The sequence below is a fragment of the Hyperolius riggenbachi genome, chromosome 6 (assembly GCF_040937935.1).
Source record: "Hyperolius riggenbachi isolate aHypRig1 chromosome 6, aHypRig1.pri, whole genome shotgun sequence".
NCBI classification, from domain to species: domain Eukaryota; kingdom Metazoa; phylum Chordata; class Amphibia; order Anura; family Hyperoliidae; genus Hyperolius; species Hyperolius riggenbachi.
In genome coordinates, this window is record NC_090651.1 from 134,846,589 (window position 1) to 134,871,989 (window position 25,401).

At 44.7% G+C, this 25,401-nt stretch overlaps 1 protein-coding gene across 5 annotated transcripts in view; it reads left to right on the plus strand.

The window, feature by feature from the left end:
• Positions 1-25,401, plus strand: part of AGL (amylo-alpha-1, 6-glucosidase, 4-alpha-glucanotransferase) — a 144,510-nt gene that overhangs the window by 31,633 nt on the left and 87,476 nt on the right. For 2 of the 5 annotated variants that reach the window (XM_068239970.1, XM_068239966.1), the window contains exons 1-3: positions 1,165-1,255; positions 1,602-1,751; positions 23,239-23,449. In XM_068239970.1, the coding sequence (XP_068096071.1) occupies positions 1,670-1,751; positions 23,239-23,449 (293 nt within the window). In that variant the 5' untranslated portion in view covers positions 1,165-1,255; positions 1,602-1,669. Of the gene's footprint in view, positions 1-1,164; positions 1,256-1,374; positions 1,501-1,601; positions 1,752-23,238; positions 23,450-25,401 lie in introns of those variants that run through there. The other 3 variants (XM_068239967.1, XM_068239968.1, XM_068239969.1) reach the window with 2 other exon arrangements.

The following is a 25,401-nucleotide window of genomic DNA, read 5'->3' on the forward strand; positions in this document are numbered from 1 at the left end:
AAAATCATCACTAGCCTGTAAACAGTGAGGCCAACGTTAGCCTAGGTTAGGTCTGATAGGAGGGGCGTGTAATCTGTATTCTTATCGCTTCACTTAGGGCTGTACATGGGTGTGTATTCTTGGTTTTTAGCCATGTCTGTACTGAATAGGATTTTCATTATTTACCATGCCTCACTTTTGTGTACTTTGCAGTGTTTTGTTGTTGGCCAAGCACTGCCTGACGATCATAAACCTTGCAAGTGATGATATTTGGAGGTTGTGTGAACATATGTGCCCTGTGTCCAGTGTGAAATGTGTTCTCCAATAGGTATGTGTAGAAACGCCATATGGTATGTCTGTTAGTTGATATGCTGCTTAACAAAACTTACAAATATATACTGTATATATTACACTCCCTGCCTTACGAACACCAAACTTATGTACAGTTTTCGATGTAAAGAAAAAAAATGTAAGAAAAATGGTTTGGAAGTAGTAAAATTATTTTTTTGCTGCAGTGCACTGAGGGCACAGGGGAACAGAGGGGGACAGTGAAGGCACGGGGCAAAAGAGGTGACATGGAGGGGGACACTAGAGGCACAGGGGGCATGGAGATGATACAGGGGGCAGAGATGGCACAGTGTTTCAACTTATGGACAGATTCAGGTTAAGAACAAACCTACAGTCCCTATCTTGTTCATTAACCAGGGACTACCTGTATATCTGTCTATACATTTGTCTCCTCTCTATCTTTCCATCTGTCTCCTCTCTCTGTCTGTCACATATTAAAATAGGGAGTTTTTGCAGCAAATACTTCTGATTCTGGAATTGTATTGCCAATATGTAACAAATATAAGAATCCATATTCTTATATCCATATATTTCCCATTAATATTTTGTCTGTGTTGTGATCTCTCCATATTACATTGTATTTTTCCTGTAACAGGCTAGTCCAATGCTTATGTTGTCACTGTAGATCTATGTAACTGAAGCAGAGGAAATGGTGTGGATTTGTCTGTACAGTGAGGGTTGCAGCTAAGGCAAGGGAGCTGGAAAGCAGAGCTGTTTGTGTGTCTCATTCTGCAAGAAGGGGGTGGGTGTAAGCTGACAGCATTGCTTGTCTCTGGCTATGTGATAGGAGGGCTGAGATGCATAAGTAGAATGGGAGGTCTCTGGTCTTTGCCCTGTCCAGACTCTGTCACTCTCTGCACGTCCTACATTCTGTCAGGGTCTCAGGGACATTTAGAGGGTCTTTGAAGGGGGTGTACAGGAGGAGGAGGTGAGATCTATATATATTTAGATTGTTTCTCAGATCACAAGCGTTGCTTGAATGCCAGTATCATGTTGTGAGTGCTTCCTCTATTTATGAGCCTCACTGTGTGTCTGACAGCCTATGCCTGGCAACACACCTTCAACACTGATCCTTTTCACGCTCTCTTTAGTCTCTTGCACCTAACATTGCAGCAGCAATCTGTAAAGTGTTTTTTCCCCTTTCTTTAATTAGCTTTGAAAGTTTTGAAAAATGTAAGTGTGAAGCTGCAGCTGCTGCAAATCCATGTTTTTTATGCATTTAATCCTCACTTATTTTACTTCTATAACATCTTTTAATTTTTTTTTCTTAACAGGGGTCACTTGGGTTTCTGTGTCAGATCTGTTTGCGGCGTGAAGGAACAACAAAGGCCAGGAAACAAGAATGGAGCACACTAAGCAGGTCCGTGTTCTGCCGCTGAACGATATGGAGAAACTGGAAAAGAGACTTTTCAGGCTTGAACAAGGTAAGACGCTCCAGTCACTAGTCAGCCTCTCCCACCGGCTCTGGTACTCTGAAGACTTCAGTTAGTCTGTCTGCCCATTCACCAGATTTTGGCTGTAGTCAATGATTTGCAGTGGATGCGACCTTTGTAAGATCTTTATCCTTGACACCATATGGACTCTTCTGTATGTATTCTCGTTATATAAATGGCAAGTTATAGGAATGCCAGAAAAGTGTCTGCAGCAGACTGTAAAGCTTATCCATCACTTGTGTGCACTTCCTATATGTTCTGGTTATCGGCTTAACTACGTGATTATTGTTAGTTAAACACAGGACTGTGCTAGTGAATATTAGATTACATCCAGACTGTCCATTTATGGATTGCAGATCTCCCTGCTGCTAAATTGGTTGTGAATAGCCGTACGTTCTACAGGAATCTGGATTATTTAGTGCAATGGTTTATTGATCTTTATTTGTCTTCTATATCAGTTTGATCATTGTAAATGTAATATGGAATAGGGAATCATACAGTGATATTATGAAATATGCTTTTTCTCATTCAATTCTAACGAATGCTAGTTACCTGGCTGACATGGTGATCCTCTGCCTTCCTAAGCCAATGACCCAGGACGGGTAGCGCAGACCAGGTGTTCTGACCTCAGTCTGTGTAAAGCCTTACAGGAAGGGAACATGTGCATTGTTAATAATCCATGGTTAATTCCATAAAAGTGGCAGTAGTTCCAAAAAAGGGGACTATTTACTTCTAAAAGGTACTCTTTATATGGATGGTCAGTGAGATCGTTAGAATTCCAAGTTGATGCACATTTTATGCAAATTAATTCAGCTTGAAAATGGACCAGTGAAATGCAACAGTTCCTACATCTGATTGGTCCATTTTCAAGCTGCATGAATTTGCAGAAAATCTGCCCCAACACGGAATGATTTGCCATAACGAATCACTGGTGAAAATCTTCTTTTCTCTAGACCCCACCCCTTCTCCATCACTTCTGCTGTCATGGAAGTGACTGTGCAGCCTTGTAGAACTCTCTGCTGTCACTTTGTCTTGGCTTAGAAGGGCGCTTTCTGCACTTTTCATCCACGCATTTTTAGAAGGTGGGATGGAAGTGCTGGAATAGGCTATTTCCTTACATGTTGTATGCAATGATGTCAACACTGTGGCAGATCATTCTCACTTAATTTTCAGGCCATGCAAAGCATCCCGGCCAGACACCCCTGTACATAAATGCATGCCTGCCTTTGCTGACCGACATTTACAGAGATAGAAAATTAGAAGCTAATATTTCTGACTTGCATGCAGATTTCATGCAAACTGCATGCAGGTTGGAACTGGGCCTATCAAATGCACTTCCTATTGATTTGCATTGGCCTAATACTAAGATGCATGCAACTGTCATTACATTTGCAATGATGTCTTTAAAGGACATCTGAACTGAGAGGAATGGGTCAGCACCATGTAATATGTTGGCGCTTTATAAATCAATAATAATATTTTGGTGGCTGCCATGTTTATTACCTTTTAAACGATACCAGTTTCCTGACTGCCCTGCTCATCCTCTGCCTCTAATACTTTTAGCCATAGACCCTGAACAAGCATGCAGATTAAATATTTCTGACTGATGTCTGACTTAATCTAGTCAGACGTCACTTGCAAGCTGCATGCTTGTTTCTTGTGTGTGATCCAGACAGATACTATTGCAGCCAAATATATCAGCAGGACTGTTGGGCAACTGGTATAGTTTAAAAGAAAATAATTATGGCAGCCTCCATATGCCTCTCACTTTAGGTGTTCTTTAAAGATATCTTTATAGTGTAGTATTAGGGTACTTTTGCACTATACTGAAAAAGATGATTACAATGGTGATGAAAAGTTGCATCGCATGTTGCCGATATGCTGCAATACCTGCAGGGCAGCATACAGTCCACAGACTTATGCCAGCACTGTGACCGCATGGGTTGGCTGGTAACACGCAGTATGCTGCATGCTATTCCAACGACAATCGTTGCATTGCAGACACACTAGTTTAGAAGTTCCTTTGGAATATAATTGCATTTGGATGTGATTATAATGTCCATTGCACCACAACGCAAGGGATGTAGCATGAAAGGACCCCTAGTGATGTATAGAATTAACATTTACAAGTTTGATTGGCCAAAATGATCATTCATGATTTATAAAGGTGCTTTTGCAGAGTCTTTAGCAGTTCTCCTTAAAGGGGAACTGAAGAGAGAGGTATATGGAGGCTGTCATGTTTATTTCCTTTTAGACAATACCAGTTGCCTGGCAGCCCTGCTGATCCTCTGCCTCTAATACTATTAGCCATAGCCCCTGAACAAGCATGCAGCAGATCAGGTGTTTCAGTGGTTCAGACTTATAAGTCTGATCTGACAAGACTAGCTGCATGCTTGTTTCTGGTTTTAATCAGATACTACTGCAGAGAAATAGACCAGCAGGGCTGCCAGGCAACTGGTATTGATTAAAAGGAAATAAACATGACCGCCTCCATATACCTCTCTCTTCAGTTCCCCTTTAAAGTGGACCCAAATTAAAAATACAACATTTCAGAAATAAAATCTATTTTCTAAATTATAATAATAAATAGCAGCCTTTTTTCAGCTGCATGATGACAAATATAAAATATTTTACATTTATTCGAGGAACCCCTCCCTTCCTTTCAAATTGCCGGGATTTTTCCGGCAAACTGGTGGAGTAGATGGTGTCCAGCAATGGAGGAATTGCTAATGGCTGCCCCCAGTATAACCCTAGCTATGAAAAGAGAAGGGTGAAAAGCATGCACTGAAATGATCATAGGTTTGAAGAAGTGTTTATTTATCTTTGTATGTGTCAGAGTGGTGCAACTAAATATTTTCAATTAAAAAATGTTTGGTTTGGGTCCGCTTTAATGCCCACTAAGTGGTTGCTACTTAGCAACTGGGTATCCTGGTAAACTATGCCTGATCACTATTGTTATTAACTGCTGAAACTCTCTCCTCATTCACACCCCCTCTCTTTAGAGCAGAACATGCTACTTGGCAGAAGTTCATATTTGTACAGAGAAAGGCCTGTACTGGACCATATACTGACAGTTCTTGTTTGTGCAGAAGCACAGCCAATAAATTGTATGTGTATAGGAGGATGTGATTGGCCTATGATGACTGTCAACTCGCTCAGAATAAGTTCTACATAATTACCCCAGAGTTTTGTTACAACAGTGCTCTATTGTCACAGTTCCACAAAGCAATTACAAAATGCTAAACTGCAGCCAATGATTCTTTTATGCTTGCACAAGAGTATATCAAGCTTCCTCCTCTGTGTGCCCAACATTTACTAAACCGTAAATCAGACATTTAAAGTGATTGTTACAGAAAAAGGCTAGAAAGAAAATGTGTAGTGATACTAAAATTTAATTCGTTTTAATGGCTGAGTGAGAACTATTACTAGGACCTGTTCACACATGTCGGATTGCAATGGATCCAACACAAAAGTCCTGACCTGTATGGTTTTCCAGATAGCAGTGGCGTTTCCTGCAGGAGCCTATGGTGGAACGCCTCTGCCTCCAGACTCACAACAGACCACAGCGGACCACCAGAGCGAATATTGCATTGGCTGCTGGAGATCTGGTGCAGCCTCTGCCCAGTTGTGAACGGAGACTTAGCCAATTTATTTATTCATCTTCCTGCTTCTACCAATGACTAACCCAGTATCAGTGGCGTCACTAAGGAGCTTGGGGCCCCAGTGTGAGTTTTACATGGGGCCCCAACCACTATATTGATATGGAGCCCCAAACCTACCAAGGACAGCTGCTGTGTCAGAGAGGTGTATTAAGGACACAATTTAAGGATTAGTACTATGCAATATGCATATAGAGGTGACCATCAGTGATGCTCGGATACCCCTTTTCAAAATCCGGATCCGATTCGGATCCTGATACCCCGATATCCGATCCGGGTCGGATATCCGAGTTCAAAATTTTCTGATCCAAATGCAAATCGGATATCCAACCACAGTATCCGGGCTATCCGGGCAAATGGCCTATGGCCTCAATTCACTAAGATCATGCTAGAGATAATAAGGCAAGAGAAAACTTACCTCCACACGTGAGAGAGTTATCTTACCTCTTCATTCCTTAAGTTACCTCTCCTGTAGTTAATTTACCTCCTCTGTAGTTAATTTACCTCCTCTGTAGTTATTTTCACATGCAGCTAATGAACAGCCTGTCTTTAACTCTGGAGTTATTTTAAGGATTGGAGAGTTAATTTAAAGACAGGAGAGTTAACTTTAGGCTTGCCTGAGGTAAAATGTTTCCTGAATACTACATGCCTTATCACCATGGTAACAACTCTAGAAGAGTTATTAAAGACAGGAGATAAGTTTAGTGAATTGAGGCCATAGTGTTGTATGCTGCACGCAACTTTGTAAGGACGGCAGGAGGGAGAGAATGGGAGGAACCTGGCCCTCTAGCGACGGGCCTGCTTCATAGCGGCCATGGGTTGAATCTGCCCCGCGGGCCATAGTTTGTTTAGGCCTGCTGTACACTGACATGGGATGATCATTTTTAATACTGTAACATTAAATTGCTAAAAGACTTGTGCAGCACCCAGCCTTATTCATTGCAATATAATCACCAAAGAAGAGACAACCAATTACTGGGTCAGCTACACAAAACATGAGGCTTAAATCATGTGGTAATCAAAACCCTTTACACACCAGTGTCTACTGTTCATAACTTGTTCTGAGATCCTGAGTACACTTTCTGTAGCCTCCCGTGAGGCTAGTGTAAGCCTCTAATACGCTTTGAATGAAAGGCGCAGAGCATTGATGCTGCCTGTCTCACCTGTGCAGATGATTGATGCTGCCTGTCTCACCTGTGCTGAGGATTGATGCTGGCTGTCTCACCTGTGCTGAGGATTGATGCTGCCTGTCTCACCTGTGCTGAGGATTGATGCTGGCTGTCTCACCTGTGCAGATGATTGATGCTGCCTGTCTCACCTGTGCTGAGGATTGATGCTGGCTGTCTCACCTGTGCTGAGGATTGATGCTGCCTGTCTCACCTGTGCTGAGGATTGATGCTGCCTGTCTCACCTGTGCTGAGGATTGATGCTGCCTGTCTCACCTGTGCTGAGGATTGATGCTGGCTGTCTCACCTGTGCTGAGGATTGATGCTGGCTGTCTCACCTGTGCTGAGGATTGATGCTGGCTGTCTCACCTGTGCAGATGATTGATGCTGGCTGACTCACCTGTGCTGAGGATTGATGCTGCTTGTCTCACCTGTGCTGAGGATTGATGCTGCCTGTCTCACCTGTGCAGGGGATTGATGCTGGCTGTCTCACCTGTGCAGAGGATTGATGCTGCCTGTCTCACCTGTGCAGGGGATTGATGCTGGCAGTCTCACCTGTGCAGAGGATTGATGCTGCCTGTCTCACCTGTGCAGAGGATTGATGTTGGATGTCTCACCTGTGCAGAGGATTAATGCTGGCTGTCTCACCTGTGCAGAGGATTGATGTTGGATGTCTCACCTGTGCAGAGGATTGATGTTGGATGTCTCACCTGTGCAGAGGATTGAAGCTGGCTGTCTTGCTTGTGCTGAGAATTGATGCTGGCTGTCTCACCTGTGCAGATTATTGATGCTGCCTATCTCACCTGTGCAGATGATTGATTCTGGCTGTCTCACCTGTGCTGAAGATTGATGCTACCTGTCTCACCTGTGCAGAAAATTGATGCTGGCTGTCTCGCCTGTGCAGAAAATTGATGCTGGCTGTCTCGCCTGTGCAGAAGATTGATGCTGACTGTCTCGCCTGTGCAGAAAATTGATGCTGGCTGTCTCGCCTGTGCATCCACCATAGGGTTACTTCCACACAGAAAACAAAGATACTGGGTCTCTACCTGGATTTAAGGCCAGCTGGCCAGTTTTATTGCAAGTGCCATAGTGCTCTGCACTGTGGCACTTGCAATAAAACTGGCCAGACTGCCTTAAATCCAGAGCATTGATGCTGGCTGTATCACCTGTGCAGAGGATTCATGCTGCCTATCTCACCTGTGCAGAGGATTGATGTTGGATGTCTCACCAGTGCAGAGGATTGATGCTGCCTGTCTCACCTGTGCAGAGGATTCATGCTGGCTTTCTCACCTGTGCAGAGGACTGATGCTGCCTGTCTCACTTGTGCAGAGGATTGATGCTGGCTGTCTCACTTGTGCAGAGGAATGATGCTGGCTGTCTCGCTTGTGCAGAGGAATGATGCCTGCTGTCTCACCTGTGCAGAGGAATGATGCTGCCTGTCTCACCTGTGCAGAAGATTGATGCTGGCTGTCTCACTTGTGCAGAGGAATGATGCTGGCTGTCTCGCTTGTGCAGAGGAATACTGCTGCCTGTCTCACCTGTGCAGAGGAATGATGCTGCCTGTCTCAACTGTGCAGAGGATTGATGCTGCCTGTCTCACCTGTGCTCAGGATTGATGCTGGCAGTCTCACCTGTGCAGAGGATCGATGCTGCCTGTCTCACCTGTGCAGAGCAATGATGCTGCCTGTACAGACATCACTTTGTAAAAACAGGATTGCTAAGCAATAGATGGGAAACATTGCATTGTGCATGTAAGATGCTGCACATACAGTGGAGCATTCAGTCATGCTACGTTCACAGTGGTGCGTTGCGGTGTACTGCCATATTGTAACACGGCTTGCCACGTTAACAGTACCAGTGCAGCATAGTTTTCATTGAACATATTCTTAAATGCCTGCGACACAATGCTCAGATAACATGTGGTGTCTTTTTACTGATTTATTGCATTCCTGCTGTTACAGGGAACGCTGCGTTGCTCCCACTGAGAACCTAGCCTTAAAGTGTACCTGAGACGGAGGCCCCGCAATAAAATATGAATACCAGGGGCTTCCTCCAGCCCCCTCCAGCCTAATCGCTCCCACGCCCTCCTCTTCTGCTTGCCTGTTCATCCACTACTGGCCCTGGAAAATCCATCATTTGGGGCCAGTTGGCGCATGGGCAGTCGGGCCAGGTGCACTCTCCTGTCTCGCTCCTGTCGCTGGGAACATTCAGCGCCTACACAGTACTACTGCGCAGGCGCAGAACACTCCAGGCGATGTGACCACAGAAGCGTATGGCCGGGCCTCGCATGCGCAGTTGCCCTGAGACCAGATGAATTTCCGGGGCCAAATTCGGGTGAATGGAGAGAGAAGAGAGGAAGCAGTGGGAGCGATCAGGCTCGAGGGGGCTGGAGGAAGGTCCAGGTATGTATGTTTTATCCCAGGGGCCCCGTCTCAGGTTTCCTTTAAGGGCTCATTCACACTAATTAGTGGAGGGGGCTGGAGGAAGTCCCAGGTACATATAAGTACTTAATTTTTTTTCTCTCAGGTACACTTTAACCACTTCCGTACCAGTAGTCTCTGGCCCATTGAGACCACTGGTACTAAATGCAGGGGCTCGCTGACGTCACTCTGATTTCATTGGCTACTGACGCTGTGATCAATGTGAGCCAATGAGATTGGCTCACAGAGCTCTGCCATCATACCAGCGGCAGGGTGAGTGAGCTGCAGTGGCGAGAGAGTGACACTATTGGTGGCAGTGGCAGTAGCGCACGGCAGGGAAGTTGAAATCTACGTCCTCTCAGAAGTAAGTGGCCACAAACAGGACCTAGAGTTCAACCAATGCAGTCCAGAACAGGTTAATGAAATCATGGTTCACTGCAGCTGTAAACATGCACGTTGTTTGATACTGCATAGCATGCCTCATATTATTCTAATGAAATCTGTCACACGCATAGCATGTGCACATGGGAACGTTCCATACAATATTATTGCATTACGTTGTCTGATGCCCGTGTGAAAGTAGCCTTATAATACACATTTGTTCATTTTACATTCATTTCTATGGCAGATACTATTTCATCAAAAATGTGCCTAAAGAAGCAGCGTTAAACTTTAGAGATACTTAGCTAAAGAGAGGGAAGGCTCAGGATTCTATTGAGTTGTCTGCTCTCCCAATACTGAGCGCGGCCCTCCTCTACACCGGTGCCACACTCTTCTGCAACAAGTGCGGCCATGCAGTGGCTGTGCATGCGTGCACGAGTGGCCCTGGCTTATTGCGCATGCACGTCCATGCTCTAGCTGCTCCTGCTGATGCTAGAAGAGGGGCATGGCCCTGATATGATTGGAAACTATTTGTTGTCTGAAATCTTCCAGGCCGTACTCGGAAAGTGGGTAACGCAAAGGGATACCTCAGTGGGAACCGGAGTCTTCCCTCTATTTAGCTAATTATCTCTTTTTTTGTACCTGAGCTTCGGCCCGGATACACTTTCGAAGTACCCCTGAATCGGGAAGGGGGGAATGAATGATCTCATAGTGGGCTAGATTATCTGCTTTTGAGTGTCCAGACTCCAAATGCTGTTTGTTGTCCTCCCTGTTTGCCGTTTCTGGTCCTGTACGTGTTGGATGGGATCCTTCAGCTGGATACTTTTTATAGAAGTTCCCCCCAAGCGGCGCAGAACTGCCAGGCACAAGTTAGGAACCACAGGAGCACAGTGAAAGTAAGCCCTTATCTATGAGGTCTGTCTTTTACAGCGCATGTGTAGTTCAAAATTCATGCATGCAGTTTCACAATCGCTCTGTGCTGCTTAGAAGAACTTCCGAGAGACTGGGGAGGGGAGAGGTCCAGGCATGGGGGACAGGAGTGTTCCTGAGGAGCAGCATCTGGACACTCAGGAGGAGATAATCTAGGCCACCATGGGCTTTTTCAGTATGCTTTTTTCCTGATCCAGGAGTATTTTAACCCTTTGCTGACTGCTGATAGTAAATCCTACGCCGCACTGATGGCTATCTAAGCCTGACGCGGCGTTGGATTTACAACGCCTGCCGTTTCCGCTCCCGACGTGATCGTGCACACCCGAGAGGGGAGATTAAGCTGTCATATGACAGCTGACATCTCCCCTCAGTGATCAGGAGCCATCGCGATTAGCTTCTGATCACGTGATCGTAGTGATCACCATTAGAGCTGCGACAGTCTGATGGGAAGAAGAGGATTCACTCACCTTCCTAACGTTCCCCCGATGATCGTCGCATGCCTCCACTCTGCTCGGCATCTCTGCTCGCTCTGACTTAAGTGTCGGGTCCTGGCTTGATGACATCATCAAGCCATGACCCGGGACTGAGAGTCAGTGCGAACGAGGATGCCGGCCAGAGCGGAGGGGGGTAGTGCTGCACATCGCAGGACCCAGGAAGGTGAGTAAAGGCTGCTGGCTACACTGGGGACAACTGGCTACATGAGGGGACACAAGCCTTGCTATCTACACTGGGAAACCGGCTGCCTGCTCCCCCTAAATGCACCCTCCTCCCCGCATGTAAAATGGCCTGGTCCTTAAGGGGGTGTAGGCAGCCGGTCCCCAAATGGTTAAAGTGGGTCCCACTCATAAATAGTGCAGAATACTTGCATTACTGCTTTTATTGCTCTCAGAATGTAATGCAATGCTGCCAAAAAGCCACAGCGTGTAGTGCTACCATGCAGTGAGGCAAGCAGTACAATTAAAGTATGCTTCACTACCACAGTAAACACGCATATTGCCCGGTTAGAGCCCGCCGCACTGCGCTCAGTGTAAAAGTACTATAGGAATATCATTGCATCAAGTTGCAATGCGATTGTACTGTCTGTTGCGATCTAATGCAATGGACACAGTGTAAAAGGACCCTTTAAGCGGACCTGAACTCAGATCTTCCTGTCTGCTCTAAAAGATAAGCAACAGTATAATAAACTTTAAAGAAAATAATTTCTTTGTTACAGCTTTGTTACAGCTTATAGAACTCCTGCAATAAATCTGCAGCGTGTCTACTTCCTGCTTTTATGGAAGAAAACAAAGGGTTCAAATTCCTTTTTACATATTAGCTGTGTCTGCCAGGACCGCTGAATTTATGTGCTGATACAGCTGAGAGATCAAATTACATTTGTGATTACTTGAAGATGAGGGGGAATTAGACAGGCTCTTCGCTCTAAAAACACACAGGGTCAATTTCTCTGTTTTCCCGGTCCAATATAAGGTGCGTACCCACTTTTGAATGGTGTTGCCCGTCAGGGATCAGGACCTGATCTCTCGGGCAACATCACTGGCCCGGCTGAACAGATCCAAAGTCAGCTGTATAGGAAACAGAGGGACGGTGGAGTGGCATGTACGTCACGTCACACAGTGAGCATAATAGAAGTTATAGATAGAGTTGGCCAACGCTCAGCCAAGTTTACCCAACCGTGCGGGTCACTTGGGGTGTGGCATTTCAGGATCAGGGGCCGCTCTATACTCCCATGATTATCAGGTGAGGAGGTTGTTATTGCTGCCTTTGATCAAGCATGAGTACATACCTTCAGACTCATACAAGAGCTAAAGCCTGAGTTAAGACAGATATAAAGAGATAGTTTCATCCTCGTTTCTAAAGTGTTCCGCACAGTTTTCCTTCATATAGACTGTCCCCTGCTTACAAACAGGTTCTGTTCAATACGTGTAATGTGTATATAAGTGTAAACATATGTGTAAACATAAGTTTAATGTGTATATAAGTCAAGTCGTGTTATGCATAGTAAAACACAGAGAAATTATTTACGGTACTTTCCGTCAACTGTCAATTTGGGCATAGAGCATGAATTTTTTGGTTATTTTCAATGTGCTTGAAGGCCTGGAACCCACTAGGAGCGCTTTTCTGAGCGCTTTGTGATTTATTTTAAGTATTTATTTAGCGCCGACATATTATGCAGCGCCTCTACAGAGTATATTGTCTTGTCACTAACTGTCCCTTAGAGGGGCTCACAATCTAGTCTCTAGCATAGTCATATGTCTATATTGTGTAGTGCATGTTTCATAGTCTAGAGCCAATTTAGGGGAAAAGCAATTAAGTTATCTGTATGTTTTTGGGATGTGGGAGGAAACCGGAGTGTCCGGAGGAAACCCACGCAGGCATGGGAAGAACGTACAAAATCCTTGCAGATGTTGACCTAGCTGGGATTGGAATCGGGGACCCAGCGCTGCAAGGTGAGAGCGCTAACCACTACCCCACCGTGCTGCCCTGATTTGAACAGGTCTTTCTAATGTCATGCTATGGGTGTGATCCCACTTGAGCGATGTGATTTTATAAAAATCCCCATAGCATTGCAAGAGCAAGAGCTTTTTCAAATCACTAGCACTTAGAAAAGGCTGCTAGTGGCTTTGAGCCCTTAATGTGTTTTAACTACCTTAAGACCGCTCCACACCCACGGGCGTGGCCGCGGCGGCAGCTCCAGGACCGCCTAGCGCCGATTGGCGTCAAGTCCTGGGGCTGTAGTTTGCAGGAGATCCTGCGCGCGCATCTCCTGCTCGGGGGGCGGAGCTCCGCCCCCTCTTCAGTCTAAGACTGTTAGACAGCGTTATCGCCGTCTATTTACATGTACAGCGCTGGGATCGGCAGCAGCGATGTACTGGGGACAGCCGTATGACACGGCTTTCCCCCTGGGGGACAAGAGAGTAATCGCCTCTCATAGGCAGGAGCCTATGATAGCCGATCAGCAGGATTGGCTGGCTGGGGAGTGGGAGGGTTTAAAAAAATAATAATAATAAAGAAATAGTAAAAATAAATAAATAAAAATAACATAAATATTGATAAGAAAAATAAATAAACACGGGGGGGGGGGGGGGCATCAGACCCCACCAACAGAGAGCTCTGTTGGTAAGGGGAAAAGGGAGGGGGATCACTCCTCTGCTGTGTTGTGCGGCCCTGCAGCTTGGCCTTAAAGCTGCAGTGGTCAAATACAGAAAAGACAGCCTGGTCTTTAGGGGGGTTTAGCACTGTGGTTCTCAAGTGGTTAAAGGAAACCTGAGACAACAGAAAGACAAACATTTACACTTATCTGAGTCCTCCTCCAGGACCCTGTAGGCCGTGGGCTTCTTCACTGTCCTCCTGGGCGGTTCTGTTGTCCTGCAGTCAGCTGGCCGTGACTGGGAGCATTCTGTGCCTACACAGTCTTAGCAGACTGCGAAGTGCAACTGGGCCAGTTGGGGAATTTACCAGGTCAGACTGTGGGAGAACAGAGTGGCCCAAGAGGACAGTAAGACAAAATCAGTAATGCATGTATAATGCATTATTGTTCAGTGACACATTTAAAGGAATACTGTAGGGGGTCGGGAGAAAAAGAGTTTTACTTACCCGGAGCTTCTAATGGTCCCCCGCAGACGTCCTGTGCCCGCGCAGCTACTCACCGATGCTCCGGCCCCGCCTCCGGTTCACTTCTGGAATTTCAGACTTTAAAGTCTGAAAACCACTGCGCCTGCCCGGCAGCGCCCACGCTAATGTCACCAGGACCGTACTGAGCATGTACAGACCGTACTGGGCCTGCGCAATACACTCCTGGTGACATCAGCGTGAGCGAGGACACGGCAACGCAGGTGCAGTGGTTTTCCGACTTTAAAGTCTGAAATTCCAGAAGTGACCCGGTGGCGGGGCCGGAGCATCGGTGAGTGGCTGCGCGGGCACAGGATATCTGCGGGGGACCATTAGAAGCCCCGGGTAAGTTCAACTCTTTTTCCCCCGACCCCCCTACAGTATTCCTTTAAAGCACGGATATGAGACGCACCATAAAAATAATAGCAGAGATGTGTTAGTACGTTTTAGTGTATAAAAACACACTTAAGACATGAAAGGGTGAATGGACTTTAGTCAGAGTTAGAGGTACCAGTGTCTCACTAAAATGTACAACTCCGTTTCCCATGACTGACCGAATGTGACTTTTTTTTTGGCTAGCTGCTAGCCTGTAGCACATAACCCATTCAAGTAGGGTGTTATCCAAGAATGGTTTAATTTCCTGCTGAAAGCTAAAAACTTTCAACATTAAAATCAACATGGCAAACAATGTAACCTTGCATACATATATTTTATTACTCTTTTTATATTTTGTCTGGAGTTGTCCTTTAAATAAGCTGTAAGCCATGTTAGTAAAGGGCATGGTGCTTTTAGAAGAGATGGGAATGTCATGTGTCTACTTAGGAACTCTTAAAGTAGTTGACCTATCCTACCAATAATAACTCTGCCACTACAATGACTGGAGGGTCCATGTGTAGAACTGGGTCTGAGGCACGCTCCAGGCACGTGTGACCCATATATTTTGTTAGCACAGTCATATGTTTTAAGTTACTGTAAATTACCCCTCACACTGAGCACCTCCACTCGCCCCAACCCATGACATTCCCTATGCAAATAGATCACATCCATCACTTACCTATGCATGGATCAGTAGTGCTTTTCTGCACAGCGCTTTGTTAGTCTGTAGCGACAAGGCTTTCATTTGGAAGGGTGCAAGGTGACAACATTGCCAGGGTCCAATCTCCTCAAAAGCCTTCAGGCCCATTTTACTTTCACCTTTTCTGTGCCTGAAGAGCCTGCTGTGAAGTTAGCAGATCAGTGCTGAGCTTCATTGCTGTACACTGAAGTGAACGCCTGGAAAAGTCTGTGCACTTTCCTCCTCTTTACATATTGCAGCACGAAAGGAGAAACATGACGCTACAGGAAGGATCTGCACTGGGGAAAGCTTATAATCCTCAGACCCGTAGTAAGTGTGCTGGGGAGGAGAGGGAGACTGCATGTGTTTACTGTATAGTATTGTGTGTGTAATACTGGATGGTGTGTATGCCTGTCCCATACAGGATTGTGTCTGTGTGAATGTATACAATAATATTGAAATTTTAAGTATAATATTGCTATCTTCTGGACTTCATTTTGAGTAGTATGTTGTTTTATGCTACTGGCTTTGTGTATGAAGGTCATGGGTAACTCCAGGGGTGGTAAGTTTCAGGAGTGAGGCGAGAGAGATCATGTGTGCCCTGAAGGTCCTGATGGTAGCATATTTCTGCTCTTCACTCTGCTCTGTATGCTGCCAGCTGTCATGGAAACGGCTTCATGATGGCCATACGCAAAACAAACTAAATGAACAATTGATCTGGATATAGATGAAGGAAGCAACACATCATCTTTGATGTGAAAGGACCAGTTGTAGGCATCTGAATAATCTTTTTATTTTTGTCCAGCAATGTACCAAATTAGACTAAGGGGACCTGGGGAATGATGTTCTATGGAGAAGAAAAGAAAGAGTCATTATTAACTTTTTGATTGCCTGGTTAGCATCCTTATTACTTGTTTACCAGAGAAAAATAGAGAATTGAAGTTTGATTTTATGCCTGACAGTTACTCTTTAAAAACAAACATTGCCCACAAAAAAAGTCTAATTTGGGTAAAAAACAACAACCCAGAATATAGATCATTTAGGCGTGATAAGCAGTGACACAGTTATGGCCAAAATAATGGGAGTTGTGCTGACAGGTGAAAATGGCCCTTGGTGGTAATCGTAAAATAGCCTGTGGGACGAAGTGGTTAAAGAGAACCTGTAACAAAAAAAAAGTTCCCCTGGGGGGTACTCCCCTCGGTAGGGGGAAGCCTCAGGGTCCCAATGAGGCTTCCCCCTCTGCTGTAGCTGCAGGCAGTCCGGTGCTGGGTCCCCCGAAGTGTCCCGCAATCCAGGTTCGATAAGCCTGACAAGCTGAATTTATTTACCTTCCCTGGCTCCAGCGGGGCGCTGTTGCGGCTCTCAGCATGGAGATAGGCGAAAATAGCCGATCTCCGTCAGGTCCACTTTACTACGTAGGCGCGGGAGACTTGCGCCTGCTCAGTAGAGCGGCCCGACAGTGATCGGCTATTTCCGCCTATCTCCAAGCGGAGAGTCGATACTGCGCCTGCGCTGGAGCCGGGAAGATAAATATTTACATCCCCGCCGTTCGGAGGGCCAGAGCGAGACCGCTGTGGGACACATGAGGACGGGGGAAGCCTCGTTAGGATCCGGAGGCTTCCCCCTACCGAGGTGAGTACCCCCAGGGAAACTTTTTGGCGTTACAGGTTTTCTTTAAAGGAATTCATATATCATTTCTTTAAAGGAAACCTAAAGAAAGAGAGATATGGAGGCTGACATATTTCTTTTTAACCTCCTTGGCGGTTAATTTTTTTTTTCCTTATTAAAAAAATCCTTTTTTTTTTAAATTTTTTTTTTTTGTTTCATGTAAAGCTACCAGAGTGGTAGCTACATGAAACACCACTAGAGGGCGCATGTGGCCCTCTAGTCCGATCGTCGCCGGCATCTATAGCAAACAGGGGAACGTGTATAGTTCCCCTGTTTGGCTTCTCCTGTCGCCATGGCGACGATCGGGATGACGTCATGGACGTCAGCCGACGTCCTGACGTCAGGCTCACCCGATCCAGCCCATAGCGCTGCCCGGAATTCATTGATCCGGGCAGCGCAGGGCTCTGGCGGGGGGGGGGCCCTCTTCAGCCGCTGCGTGCGGCCGATCGCCGCAGAGCGGCGGCGATCAAGCTGTGCGCGCGGCTAGCAAAGTGCTGGCTGCGCGCACAGCAATTTACAGCACAGAAATCGCCCCACCAGGGGCTGAGATCTCCCCCTGCGCGGCATAGCCCGAGCTCAGCTCGGGCTTACCGCCAGGGAGGTTAAACAATATCAGTTGCCTGGCAGTCCTGCTAATCTATTTGGCTGCAATTGTTGTCTGATTAACACCAGAAACAAGCATGCAGCTAATCTTCTCAGATCTGACCATAATGTCAGAAACCTCTGATCTGCATGCTTGTTCAGGGTCTACGACTAAAAGTATTAGAGGCAGAGGATCAGCAGGACTGCCAGGCAACTGGTATTGCTTAAAAGGAAATACATATGGCAGCCTCCACATCCCTCTCACTTAGGCAGCCCTCTTCCCAGGTTAGATGGTCAGATGTAGTCACAGTATTTTTATTACACATTATAAGCAGAGCGCTATAGAAGTACTGCAGAAATTACTCACCTTATTTCTCGGTGTTGGGATCACCTCAGCCATGTCACAGTGTCTCATCTCTGACTCCCTCTAGTGGCAACACGTGCGCCGCTGGAGGGATTCATAGAGAAGACACTCTGTCATGCCTGAAGAGATCCCAGCACCAAGAGGTGAGTAACTTCTACAGCGTTTTACTTGTGACACTGCAATGACCAGGGGAGGGGAAACAGAGATGCACCCTCAGGGCTCTGTGCCCCAAGGCTGGTGCCCCCCAAGTCTTGGCCTGGTCCTGACACATAGGGCTGTATTCTAATAGACGTCACACCATTTTCACTTTCCCGCAGCTTACCTCAGCCAGAGGAGTCAAAGCAGGGCTATGGGAAGATGGCGTCCGAATCCCTGCTCTGGATACTATTTGTGTCTCCAGTACAGGGCTTTGGGCGCCATCTTCCCGTAGCCATGCTCTCTGCCTTTCAGCACGGGACTTTCAGCTGGCTGCAGGCACATCAGGGAGCTGCGCGCCACTGGTCACATTATTTCCTAGTGAAACGCTTTCCCACATTACGATAGTTTTCTAGTTAAAGGATAGATCCGTGCATACTACAAAAAACAAACTGCACTTACCTGGGCCTTCTTTCAGCTCCTGGTAGTCGAACGGTGCCCTCGCCGCAGGTCCTCTCCCTCCCGGCGTCCAGCGGTGAAGAAGCCGACCTCGCCAGGTCGGCATCATGTGCGCTCCACGGCGCGGGTCACGTGGTGTAGGTGACGTCATCGGGTCTCTACCGCGCAGACGCAGTAGTTCTGCGCCTGCGCAGTAGAGACCCAATGACGTCCCTACACCACGTGACCCCCTCGCCGTGGAGCGCATCGAAGCCGACCTGGAAACCGACCTGCCTTCTTCACCGCTGGACGCCGGGAGGGAGAGGAGCTGCCGGGAGGGAGAGGAGCTGCGGCGAGGGCACCGATCGACTACCAGGAGCTGGAAGAAGCCCCAGGTAAGTGCAGTTTGTTTTTTCTATTATGCGCGAACCTTCCCTTTAAACATTGCTGCAGTATGATTATTTTATTGTGAAACGCTGGCCACATCACGATTATTTTATCACGATTATTTTATGGTGAAATGCCGGCCACATCACACAATTGTGTTACAGGTTTTCTTGCCTGGAGTGACGAAATGGCTAGAAGCACCCCTGGTGTCAGGGCCCTCGGCGTCCTCTGGGTCCACTTCGTTGCCCTGTTGCCAGCTCAGAAATATCTGCGACTGGAACTCCAGTCCAGCTGAATGTGAATTTGTGGTCCCATCTGCGTGCCTACATGATCGCGCTCCCAACTACGGGAGTATTCTGTGTATGCACATTTTTCAAAAGAATGAATCGTGCATGCGCTGCACAGGGTAGGAACTTGTCACTTATTCTCCACTTGGACAGTCCCACATCACAGTCTCTGTGATGAACTCTGTGGAATAACTGTGTTTTACATGCTTACATGTAGGAAAGTTGAAGCAAGGTTTACCATTAAAAAACGTTTAAAAGGCTAGTGCTGTGAGTTTAGCACTGCCCTGCCGGTCATACCTTTAAAAGCATTGTTTTTCTATAGTGCTGTGCTGTATGGCTCACTCAGATGCAGCTTTGAAAATGCAGCTGAGAGGTCTAATCTCTTACTATACTAAAAGTAAATATTTTCAATGATAATTGGCCAATCACTGACCAATTTTACCACCTCCATGTAGTATTAAGGAGGCACACATCATACAATTTTTTAAATATCTTTTCAATTCAAAAATTGACAATCTACCTTACACCACTCGATTTTCATGAAAATTGATCAAAAAAATCCAACACTTCCGATCTTCTTTCGTTGAATAAAAATGGCAAATTAGAGAAGCATTCTCGAACTAATTAAAAAAAGCTTTCAATTTTTTTTTTGGTACAACTGATCGTATTTATCGAATTGGTGTAAAATTGGATCATCTAATTGTATGGAGTGTGGCCACCTTTAGGGTCAACAAATATTGAATACCATGAGCAGATTATAGGGAAACCCTCATACTACATTCAGAATGAATCTATTCCTACCACACACAGCACATACATTTCTAATAGATAGAAAATCATTTGAACCGCAGTACTATGTGCCATTATTCTGCACCACTCCTGGTTTAGTAAAAAAAAAACGATTTTAATTTGAATAATTGGACATTTAATTATCTGCAGGGATTCGAGTGGGGAAATTGATGTGTGTGTGGGTACCTTAAACCTGGAAAACAGTCTATATGTTTTAGACTTCTGATTTATAGCAATAGAAATTATAGTTCTTTTATTTGGGATTACAGTGTTCTTTTTTTTTTCTTAGAATAGTGTTTTGACCCAGTGTTTGTGATTTACTATTTATAGACTGTTGTATTTGTAATGACAAGGAAGCAGAGTCCTTGCTGTGTAAACATCTTATTGCTTTAGGTTAAGGAGAGGTGTGATTAATTGATAGAGCATTTTACACGTTTTCATCCATAGAGGACACTAGTGCCATACAACCGCTTGACCTTATCCCGGGCTTTTACATTGCCGCCATCTCTTGAATGGTGAAAGGGCAAGTTAATTTGAGATAAATATTCTTGGTGTCATCAACCTCTGAAACAGGACACCGGTGGCATATACCCTTGCAGCACAAGCTAATATTAGTGGAGAGTACAGTGAGTGGGCTGGCGTAGGACCTGGAGGTGACCTTTCAGTGTCAGGCCCTTGCCTCACAATAACCTGAATGTCATTTGCTGTCTAGCTATATACTGTATGCTGTGTGACAGGAACACATACAGTTTAATGGTTATTCTGATTTGGCAGACCTCAAGGTTGTTGAAATCCCAGTTCCCTCTTTTTGGCAGGCTGCTTATACTAATACAGAAAATAACTTGCAACAACTTGTGTCACTACATTTTTGCAGACTGTTACTGCTATCATTTATTTATGTGGAGAATTACTAAAGGATTAAACAAGGTGGAATAGTACGTGTTGTACAAAGTATTAAATTGCAACATTGTTGTTGCAGGGAAAATGTGCTCCCTTCAATTGAGCTCTATACTTTACAGGGATTGATAGAAAAGGTTTATTTATTGCTTACATGTGATCATGTAAAACATCCCAACAGAGAGCAATATGAGAGTGTCAAAATTGGCTTGAAGTCAGCAGATAAGTCCAGGTGTGGAAAATAAGTAACACACTCCTATTCTGTGCAGTTAATTAGTTGTTCAGCAAAATGGGAGCTTTCTAGACAGTCTGTACTCCACAGGTTCCAAACTTGTAAATAAGTGCTTCAGCTTCACGTCATGTTTGGAAATAGCTGGCTTTAAATTGAATTGGAAATAAACTTTTTAATAATCTTAAATAATAAAAAGTCTTGTGAAGCACAAATATGCATTTGTGTTAATTTTCTGTGAAATTGAAACTCATCTCTGGGTTCTCACAGTAATAAAGCCAGAGTCCCCATACTTGGCACAGTTGGTCACTTGGTGACCAGGTTAAACATTTGGGGAAAGTGAGTGAAAAACAGCCAATCAAATTTGAGCAATAATTTTCAATTGGAAAATGTAAACTGCAGCCACTCTTATGGTGCCCATACATGGTACAATTTTTTTTTCATCCAATATTACCATTTCTATGTAGTATAAGGGTAAATTAAGTGAATATACTTAAATAATAATTTAGGCAGTTACCTTATATTACATAGAAATGGTAAGATTGGATGACAAAAGTTATACCATGTATGGGCACCATAAGACTGTTAATCCCTGGGTTTTCAAATTTGGTACACTTGCTCACTGGGTGACTGGGATTAATATTCAGGAAAGTGGGTGGAGCCTACAACAGCCAATCAAAATTCACCTATTGATTTTCAAGGGGAATATTTAAACTGCTGCTATTCTTATACTTTTAATGGCAGAGGCCTATAACCTGGTACAGTCAGTCATTGGGTGACTGGTTTTTAAATTCACTAAAGGGGCAGTGCCACAAACAGCCAGTCAGATTTCTTAGCTGGATAAACTGCTTCCATTCACACATTTTTGATGCCAGGAACCCGAAAGCTCACAAACTTGGTCATTAAGCGACTGTGTGTCAAGGTTACAAAAAGTGGGCAGAGCCAAAAAGCATTTCACTGGGAAAATGTAAACTGCAGACATTCTTACACTTTTAATGGCAGGGTTCTTAAACTTCGCACTGATGGCCATTGGTTGACTAGGATTACTATTCAGAAAAGTGGTTGAATTCTGCAAAAACCTACAAAATTCACCTATTGATTTTCAAGGCGAATATTTAAATAAATTGGCCATTCTTGCACTGTCAATAGCAGAGGCCTTAAACCTGGTACAGTCGGTCATTGGGTGACTGGGGTTCAAATTCAGAAAAGGGGGCCGAACCACAAACAGCCAATCACATCTGTTTCATTTCTATGGGAAAATTAGAATTATTGATGCAGAGAAACCCGAAAGCTTACAAACTTGGTAATTGAGTGTCTGTGTGTTAAGCTTAGAAAAAGTGGGCGGATCCAAGAACAGTCATTCCCGGAAAACGCCGGGTCTTCAGCTAGTAAAAAATATTAAGTAGTCACAAGCATCCAGATAAAGTAATGATGTAGTCACATACTGCTAGATAAAATAATTGGGCAACCAATAGCCTCAAGATAAACAAATTAAATAGCCACATGCGTCAATAAAAACAATTAAGTAGCCAAGTGCCCACCACATACATAAATGAAATGGGAATGTCCCCCAGATAACAGAACTATTTGTGCCCCTCAGATTGTATTAGGTAGCTAGTATTACCCCCAAAAACTATTAGGTATACAGGCCCACCAATACAAATAGCCAGGGGTGCCCCTCCTCCCAGTATTATGTAGCCAGATTTGCCCCCAGTATTAGGTAGCCAAAGGTGTCACACCAGTATGGCTATCAAGAGGTGTCTTCAAAGTACAGAGGTGCTCCACAGTATAGGTAGTCAGAGTGATCCCCCCAGTATTGGTAATCAGAGGTAGCCCCTAGTATAGATCACCAGAGTTAGCCCTCCAGTATAAGTAGCCAGATAGCCAGAGGTCGCTCACTAGTATAGGTAGCCAGAATTAACTCTCCCAATATAGGTAGCCAACCAGTTTAGGCTGCCATCCCACCATAGGTAGTGAGAGGTGTCCCCCAGTATAAATAGCCCCCTCAGCATCACCCAGTATGGTGGCGCAGCACAAGTAAGGAGGGGGCAGGTACAGCGCCTATGGTGTTGGGGCACCCAAAGCAAGAGCCATGCTTGTACCCCTTTAGATGCACCACTGATTGGCTCTAGTGCTTTATCATACTGTTTGCAGGTAGCTTACATGATGACTTGAATCTGATTTTGCATTGGTGATCCTGGAGTGGATTATGGGTACAAATCCCCTGTTTTATTGTGAACCAGATGTTTTTAATAACCGCACATACAGTATCTCTTTCAGTATAGTATATTGTATTCATATGCATGAATGTTCTACAGGGTCACTTTTTAAACTCCCTGTGTGAGAAAGAGCATTCTGTGATATTTATGTTGGAAATTACTAAAACGCAGCTGTTACTTCCTTGTGCTATACATTATGAATCAATACAGTTTTCCAATGTCTCTGTCAAGGTCGCGCTGTTTTAATATCCTCTTTTATTTCAGGCTTCGAGCTACAATTTAGGCTAGGCCCCACTCTTCAGGGGAAGGATGTGGCGGTATACACAAATTATCCTCTGCCTGGTGCCGCCTGTGACCGCCATGCTTTCCGACGATTGGAATGGCAAAACCCAGCAGGCCGAGAGGAGGACTCGGACAAGTTCTGTAGTCTGGATCTGAAGACTGCTGGCTCATTTCAGTATAGGTTTGATCACTCGTAAGTATCAGAAAACTTGTGTGCTGATAACTATTTTCATATTTCTTTGTTCTACAAAAGATAGTTCATAAATCACGCTATATTGGTTTGCATTGCTTAAAGGAATACTATCGATGTATGCATTTATTTTTAAATGCTGTATGTTGTAGCACACATTAGGACAAGTACTAGGAGCAATTTGATTCCTCACACATCTGTTCCTCTCAGCTGTAAAATCCTCCGTCAGTTTTGGCGTCAGTGTTGGATACAAAATGTATCTAATACTGAGCTCCCAGAGGGCTAGACCATGTCTCTGCACAGGGGAGTTGCTATCAACTCCTAAGTTTATAGTTTAATTATCACCTTGCTGAAAGAATCTTATTGATATGGTGGTAAGGGGTTAAAGATTCTAGCAATGTGTGTTTTTTATCTTTGCTTCTCTTGACTGATAAAGATACTAATAATGCTAATTGTAGACAGTGGTCTGCCCCTCTCAGCAGCTTGTAAAGTGGATGCAGCCTGGAGTGAATCGCCTCAAGCAGGCAGCCAGTCTGAGTGTAAACACAGACTCCTGGTATAGCTAGTTATATTCCAGCAATATTCCAGCTCATTTAGTTACCTGTTACCACCTCAGATCAGCCTATTTCTCCTCATGTCTGCTGCATGCTGTGAGTGACACAGTGAAATATATTTGTGAGCTGTGTGACAGAGTAACCAAGCAGCTCAGGGTGACCCAAACTACTATGAGCTGTGTGACAAAATGAATTTTTAAGCAGGGATAGTGAGAGAGAGACCTGGGTGAATAAATAAAGTGCCCCTAGCACTAGTGGTAATGTGTACACTAATATAGAGTATTAAAAAAAAAAGTTGTTTCAGTCGATAGTACTCCTTTAACATAAAATAAAATTGTTAAGTTATAAAAAATCTTTTTTATATATATGGATTTCATCTGCCATATGTGGAACCAGCCTCTGGCTGTTATGTTTTATGGCAGCCCCATCAATACAGAACTAAAGCAAAGTGCACACTTCAGTTTCAGGTATCAGTTTTAGAACAATCTCTGTACAGATGCTGATTGGCTGAGTTGAAGTAAAAAGGTTTTAAAATGATTCAAAGGCTCGGGTCCCAATTACAAAGCTAAACAGACATGTTGTCTGTTTTGCTGGATCCCGAAAACAGTCAATGCATCCTATGATATAAAAAGGATCCATTCAAGCTTGTTAGTTTGCAACAGTTCCAACACAATATGGGTGCAAAGCAAAAATCTGATTTGCATGGTAATTCCAGCAGATGCATTTCCCACAGAAGCTTGTGGTGGAAACCCATCTGCCCTTGTCTCCAACCAGACCACAATGCACTATTAACCCTTTCCTTGCCAGACGATTTGTCCTAGACTCGAACATCTACTGCCTAGCAGTTTTAAGACATTTTTCACTCATTAGGTTTGCTTGGAATTTTCGACTAGAAAAACCTACATGAAATAGGGCATATTACAGTGGGATGCGAAAGTTTGGGCAACCTTGTTAATTTTCATGATTTTCCTGTATAAATCGTTGGTTGTTACGATAAAAAATGTCAGTTAAATATATCATATAGGAGACACACACAGTGATATTTGAGAAGTGAAATTAAGTTTATTGGATTTACAGAAATTGCACAATAATTGTTTAAATAAAATTAGGCAGGTGCATACATTTAGGCACTGTTGTAATTTTATTGATTCCAAAACCTTTAGAACTAATTATTGGAACTCAAATTGGCTTGGTATTCTCAGTGACCCCTGACCTACATACACAGGTGTATCCAATTATGAGAAAGAGTATTTAAGGGGGTCAATTGCAAGTTGAACCAGTAAGGCCTCGTTCACATCATTTAGCGCAGATGGCTGTGCGATTGGAACGCAACGCGTCCGATCGCACGCCATCTGCGCTCCTATGCGCTGCACTGCAGATCCCATTCATTACAATGAATGG